Source organism: Ylistrum balloti, unplaced genomic scaffold, assembly GCF_031769215.1.
Source record: "Ylistrum balloti isolate Yb309-2 unplaced genomic scaffold, AGI_CSIRO_Ybal_v1 Utg371048, whole genome shotgun sequence".
NCBI lineage: Eukaryota > Metazoa > Mollusca > Bivalvia > Pectinida > Pectinidae > Ylistrum > Ylistrum balloti.
In genome coordinates this window covers 1,221,375-1,229,269 of record NW_026782580.1, presented here as the reverse complement: position 1 = coordinate 1,229,269, position 7,895 = coordinate 1,221,375, and the positions used below count along the sequence as shown (strand labels likewise).

Below are 7,895 nucleotides of genomic sequence, written 5' to 3'. Positions count from 1 at the left end.
AGGAATTACAAAAGACTAAAACATCAACCATTTTCAAACCTCCATTTACATAATTCTGCACAATTATCTCCCTTTTAATTTTATCAGGTCCCCCATTCCATTGATATTCAAAAAACATAGAATTAAGCTTAGCAAAAAAGGCATTATCAGGATTAGGTAAAGAAATGAAAAGATGAGTAAACTAAGATATAAGTAGCGACTTAATTATATTAATTTTTCCAATCGGAGTCAATGACCTTCTCTTCCATGTAGTTAGCAATGATTTTAGTTTTATTAGTTTTTTGTCAAAATTAAGTTTTGGTATCTCATGGAGATTCACACTAAATTCTATCCCTAATAAGGTAAATTTTCTCCTACCCCACTGCAAATTGTATTCTGGTAAAAAACTGTCATCACTAAATTTTTTATTCCCAATCCATATAACCTGGGTCTTATCAACATTTACTTTTAAACATGAAAACTTTGCAAATATATTTAGCTCTTTAATTGATTCTTTTAGCGAGTTTTTTTATCCATCAAGTATTAGTGAAGTATCATCTGCGTATTGTGATAATAGAAGTGGACAATTTTCAATTTCAATCCCCTTAATGTTAAAATTTTTCCTAATTCTAATTGCCAAAATCTCTGCACAAAGTATAAATAGATATGGTGCGATTGGGTCCCCCTGTCTGCAGCCCCTCTCAATATTGAAGAAAGAAGAAAGATTACCCCCCTGATTTACAGCTGATTGAGCATTTTTGTGTAACGTGTTAAACCAATTAATTATACTATTACCAAAACCAAAGAAAATAAGAACTTTTTCAATGAAAGACCAAGATATTGAGTCAAAACGCTTTTGCAAAATCTATCATGAGCAACATGCCAGGTAAATCATGCTCCTCTGTGTATTTCATAATGTCATATATTAGTCTAGTATTGATGCCTATGTATCTACCAGAAAGGAAGCCAGTTTGATCGTCATTAATTAATTTACTAAGAACAGTTTTTAATCTATTGGCAATTGAACCCGAAGCAATTTTATATACTACATTCAATAAAGATGTAGGTCTCCAATTTTTAATGAAGTGTCTGGGTTTGTCTGCCTTTGGTATACATGTAATTAAACCTTGTCTTTGTGTAATAGATAATTGTCCTGTACAATATCCAAAATTAATTGATCTAACAATGAATTCCCCTAATTTTCCCCAAAAACATTTAAAAAATTCTGCTGTGAAGCCGTCCGAACCAGGGCTTTTGTTGTTTTTCATTAGTTTTAAAGTATTCCCAGCTTCTTTATAAGTTATCTCCCCTTCTAAGTGATTTGCTTCAGATTGTGTCAATTTAGGTATATCATTGAAATTTATATAATCATTTAGGTTAATATTTTCCATATCATCTATATTGTGCCCTCCTCCATAGAGACCTTTGTAAAATGTATATACCTCTCCTAAAACCTCCTCTTGTTGTGTTAGTAACTCATTATTATCAGAAAGTCACTTAGGTATTATTTTAGAAGTGTAATTACGATTTTCTAAACCAAAGAAATAGCTAGATGGTTTTTCGCCCTCTTCTACCCACTTTATCTATACTTAAGGGGTCACCATCATACCCTATTCAGGAGTCTGGACATTACCACTATTTAATGTCTTTATCTATTCTTAAGGGGTCATCATCATACCCTATTCAGGAATCTGGACCCTACCACTATTTAATGTCTTTATCTATTCTTAAGGGGTCATCATCATACCCTATTCAGGAGTCTGGACCCTACCACTATTTAATGTCTTTATCTATTCTTAAGGGGTCATCATCATACCCTATTCAGGAGTCTGGACCCTACCACTATTTAACCTCTTTATCTACACTTAAGGGGTCACCATCATACCCTATTCAGGAATCTGGACCCTACCACTATTTAATGTCTTTATCTATTCTTAAGGGGTCATCATCATACCCTATTCAGGAGTCTGGACATTACCACTATTTAATGTCTTTATCTATTCTTAAGGGGTCATCATCATACCCTATTCAGGAATCTGGACCCTACCACTATTTAATGTCTTTATCTATTCTTAAGGGGTCATCATCATACCCTATTCAGGAGTCTGGACATTACCACTATTTAATGTCTTTATCTATTCTTAAGGGGTCACCATCATACCCTATTCAGGAATCTGGACCCTACCACTATTTAATGTCTTTATCTATTCTTAAGGGGTCATCATCATACCCTATTCAGGAGTCTGGACATTACCACTATTTAATGTCTTTATCTATTCTTAAGGGGTCATCATCATACCCTATTCAGGAGTCTGGACCCTACCACTATTTAACATCTTTATACTTAAGGGTTCACCATCATACCCTATTCAGGAGTCTGGACCCTACCACTATTTAATGTCTTTATCTATTCTTAAGGGGTCATCATCATACCCTATTCAGGAGTCTGGACCCTACCACTATTTAAGGTCTTTATCTACACTTAAGGGGTCACCATCATACCCTATTCAGGAGTCTGGACCCTACCACTATTTAGCTTACAGTAAGCTCAACAAATCAGACAGTACATCCTTCCAAGGTTAAAAGTGTCCTCTGACAGTGAGTCAGATCATTTCAACTTTAGCAAACTTGAAAGGCTTTCTTGCCCATGATAGATAATGAGTACGTTGTCATCTAATGAAGCTGATACAAACCTTAAAGTGAGTAGAAGCTGGTACAAAGTATATGTCCCAGGTAAATATTTAGGACAAATTCTTTGCAGTTTCACATGGAATTATATTCAAGCTTCTCTGTGAAGAAACTCTCTTGAAGAAAATTTGGCCTTCATAACAACAATGGAGTAAAGAAAGTCCAGAAAGTTCAGCACCTATTTCACTGTCAGTGCCATTGCTATTAGATTGACATTCAGACAATCAATTTAATTAACTAGCAAACATGTATTTGATCATGTAAAGAAAAATATACAACTGAAGATCATTTTGGCAGTTTTTATATAAATCTGTTTTTTTTTTGCTTTTTTTTACAAAATACATGCGATAGAATGTGGAGAATAGTATCAATGTTACTCTTTCAAATATAGAAACATTGAAAAGTTGTTGAGATAAATAAAACACAGCACATACATGATATAGCCATTATTTTTAGTATCTCAACTAACTGTATGTAAAAATAAGGATCAAGATATGTATGGTATGTTTAACAGGAGAATCCATACCGCGTTCCTAAATGAGAAGGTGATACGTCCCACACAAGTGATTACATTAGTGTAAAAACATATGTGACATTGTGTTGTTACACCTTGTCATTATTAGATACTGGAATCACAGAATGAGACCAAGTAATTGGGTGATGTTGACTGGAAGATGTATGCATCTGTCAATCAATATCATATAATTACAAATAGGTATCTATGTCCAGTACATCATGACACAAAAATTTCTGTGAACTTGAACAATTTCAAATACTGAAAATTTGAAACGATGGGAAAAAATCCTTTAACTCCACCTTAGTATGCACATTTTTTTTTTCCAAACTGGCTATTTAATCACCAAGTGTGGAGTCAAAGTCATAATACTGGTAACTGCCCCATCACTTAGAGTGGAGATCAAGTCACAATATTTGTTGCTACACTCATCACTCTGTGTGGAAATCAAGTCACAGTATTGGTGACTGCCCCATCACTCAGTGTGGAGAACAAGTCACAGTACTGATGACTACACCATCACTCAGTGTATAGAACAAGTCAAAGTACTGATGACTGCCCCATCACTCAGTTTGGAGATCAAGTCACAGTATTGGTGACTGCCCCATCACTCAGTGTGGAGAACAAATCACAGTATTGGTGACTACACCATCACTCAGTGTGGAGATCAAGTCACAATATTGGTGACTACACCATCCTGCTGTGTGGAGATCAAGTCACAGTACTTGTGGCTACACCATCACTCAGTGTGGAGAACAAGTCACAGTATTGGCGACTACACCATCACTCGGTGTGGAGAACAAGTCACAGTATTGGTGACTACACCATCATTCAGTGTGGAGATCAAGTCACAATATTGGTGACTACACCATCCTGCTGTGTGGAGATCAAGTCACAGTATTTGTGGCTACACCATCACTCTGTGCGGAGAACAAGTCAAAGTACTGATGACTACACCATCACTCAGTGTGGAGAACAAGTCACAGTATTGGTGACTACACCATCACTCTGTGCGGAGAACAAGTCAAAGTACTGATGACTGCCCCATCACTCAGTGTGGAGAACAAGTCACTGTATTGGTGACTACACCATCACTCAGTGTGGAGATCAAGTCACAATATTGGTGACTACACCATCCTGCTGAGTGGAGATCAAGTCACAGTATTTGTGGCTACACCATCACTCAGTGTTGAGAACAAGTCACAGTATTGGCGACTACACCATCACTCGGTGTGGAGATCAAGTCACAATATTGGTGACTACACCATCCCACTGTGCAGAGATCAAGTCATAATACTGGTGACTACACCATCACACTGTGCAGAGATCAAGTCATGACTTTCTGAAGGCTATAAAAGATATTTGTACAACTCCTGGTGAATATAGACCAATCTTCATATGCAAGGACTTGACATGAATTAAATTCTCAACCTAATGATCCATATATATGTTTTATATGTACAACAATACCTATAAAAATTTAGGTCTTTGGCATTAGCTCTGAAGAAATGAATACTAAATAAATACCAAATATAAAATAGGATCAAACCATATCAATTTGGTATTACTCTGCTATTTAAGCCTATCTGCTTTGATCAGACCAGTTGTCATAACATTATAATATGCTTTGCTGCAGAAATGGTAACTTAATAATACTATTTAATTTTAAGTATGAAATGCTTTATGTTAGAAAATGCTATGCTAAGCTGACCCTTTTTCATTTACTGATAATGTCATATTGACAATCTAGAACTGTTGAGTAAGGAATTGGTGTCAAATCCCTGCATCTTCAAATTTAGTCTTTTGTCAGTATTAAAATAAGTTACTTCAAAATTAATCCACGATGTACATAACTTCATTGAATCATGCTTCATAATTGAAACAAATATTTGTAATTGTCACATATCGTAAACAGACATATATATAAAACAATTTCTATGTAATTTATTGCTGTCCAACAATAGATCCATTTCACAACATGATTGTAATTTTGTTAGCTGTAGCATATGCAAATTATACCCAATAGCTATATATAGCGATACAATGTACAAACCATACATTACACTCAGTATATCTTACACCAAGTTGCATTGATGTAGGGCAACAAATTTGACAATACAGGGTTTTCCATAATTTTGTTAGTAGTAGGCTGTGTTGTGAAAGTAGGAGGCTGGCCTGCCGTGTACGTGTAGTCTTGTACGGAACATTATTACAGAAGTGGATTGGTGTAGGCGGCCAAATTATCAAAGTAGCTGGTCAAATTGGCCGGCGACCGGCTCTTACGGAAAACCCTGCAATATCTATACATATTATTACTGAATGCAAGAAGAATAGCTGAAGAGTGTTTCTGAATTAACATTTTTTTTAAAAACCATAATGTTATGAATTTTAGATTTTTTATAGTACTTCATTCTGTTTTATCAAAAAGGTCTTAAAAGCTTTTCATACATTATTTATCCATACATAAAATAAAAATAAAATGAGCAGGATTCACATGAACATACCCCAATACAAAAGCGTCTTAAAAAACTGAAGGATTTTAGAGCCCTTTGACACCTTTTCTCTGACTAATTAAAACCAAAACAGGTTGAGGTGTGAAAGTTGTTATCAGATTGTATGGCAATGGTGTCACTGTGTGAATATGTGCTACATCCATTGAGAAGTTCTCAATTTCTTGCATGATACTTAATCCTGTGACTCTTAACCTTGACCTATCAAATCATATGTAGAATATAATCATTTAATTGATATGATACCAGGATGTAAATCTGAACTTAATCCCTTGTATGTAGGATTCACACAAATGTCTACAGTTTCAAAATTATCAATAAAGAGTGACTTTTTTCAACCATCTTACTACCAGTACATGGACTGATGATCAGGATCAGTTGACCATTTGATCAATCAAAAATCAAGAGGAAACTTTCCAAGACTTTATAAAAAAGGATAAAGATTCCTACATGAATTTCATAAATGTCAAATGACATCACAATGGAAACTATGAACCTTTAGCCAATCAGAGCTCCATTACGTCAATTTACATATACATATTAACAAAAATTTATGCAATTACACTGATAACAGAGAAGTTAAGTGAAAAACAGTTTTTTACCATGGACGGACTAGTTTTTTAATGCACAGATGCATACCTATTCAAATACATAGTGGGCTATAACATTGAATAATTGAAAATGAAATATTTAGTATAATTTGTAATGCCCAGTTTTACAACATCTTTACCCAAATATGATGTGAAATGGATCTATTGGGAATGCAAAGAAACATTAATGTACATGTCAATTCTAACATGAACTGTTACTTAATATAAACTATTAAATCACATTATCAACCCTTGAACCAATGATTCACTTAATTTGTCATGACCTTGGCTAAAGATAGATTGTAAATGACAGAAAATAAAAATATATATATTCTCAAATTTGTTCTTTATAATGCACCAATGGAGTTGTCATTTGTTATAAATATATTTAAGTCCTTATCATTTCTTATGCCAAAGGCCTAAATTCAGTGTTGACAGAGTACGCAACTGCATGATCCTTTCAAGGCCTACTGTTGTGATTCTGGTACACCCATATAAGTCTATAGATTCAAGATTTTTAAGGTGATCAGCCACCAAGCCTAAACTTCTGTCTGTGATTCTTACACACTGGCCAATGTTTAAAGTTGTTAAATCATGCAGAGAATTCACAAGACGGTCCATGCCATCATCACTTATGTTACAGGCACTAAGACACAATCTCCGCAAACTGTAAAATCCTTGAGCAAGAAACACCAACCCTTGATCACCGATCTTGTCGCAGAAACTGACATCTAACGCTACAATCCTGGCTGTACCTTCCGACAGATACCCAAGACCAGTGTCACTTACATTATCACAGCTTCGCAGGTTGAGTTCCTTTAAACTAGGCATTTTGGCAAGAAATTTCAACCCAGAGTCTGTGACACTCGCACAGAAACTGAGATTAATAGTCTTGAGATTCAGTAGGCCAGAACTGACATGCCTCAAGGCTTGGTCAGTGAGCTTTTGACAGTCTTGTAGTCCAAGGTGTTCGAGTTCTAAAGTGCCAGATGCTGCATGGGGACTCAATCCTGCAAGATGCCCAATTCCAACATCCGAAACATGACGACAACTCCTTAGATTTAAAGATTTTAACTTCCTTAAACCCCATGCTATCAGAAGGAGACCTGTATTTGTGATGTTACAACATCCACCGAGCTCTAACAGTTCCAAGTTTTTCAAACTTTGGGCGATTCGCCCAAGGCTACTGTCCGTCAGTTGTTTACACAGACTTAGATTTAGCTCGGTTATGCTCGGCAAATCTTGTGAAAAGGCATGCCCAAGACCGATATCCGTTAATGTAAAACATCCGCTAAGATTCAGAGTTTCAATATTTGGAATCCCACATATCACATCACGTAATAAGCTACGTCGCAAGCTTAAAATTTGCACTCGTTTAATACCACGTTTCACAAGACTTGGAAACAAAGAGGGGTTCGCTCGACGAAGGTGTAGTTTAGCGTCGATTCCTCGCCAAACTCTACGACTATATGCTGCATCTCGCCATGCGGTGCAAACCTGTGCTACTCTCCCCTTGTCTTTCACATCAAGATAGCTGAAAATAATTGTCAATACCTCTGGAAACAGACAGGAAATGTGAGCAGCGGGCACTAAGCCCCAGCCCCTGGCCTCCAT

General features: G+C 35.9%; 1 protein-coding gene across 1 annotated transcript; it reads right to left on the bottom strand.

Annotated features, from left to right (window-relative positions):
* Positions 1-2,996: 2,996 nt before the first annotated feature.
* LOC132560294 (F-box/LRR-repeat protein 14-like) lies at positions 2,997-7,895 on the bottom strand. The gene has a single exon (XM_060224959.1). It carries the CDS (start codon positions 7,893-7,895, stop codon positions 6,681-6,683), a length of 1,215 nt encoding a protein of 404 aa, XP_060080942.1. The 3' UTR covers positions 2,997-6,680.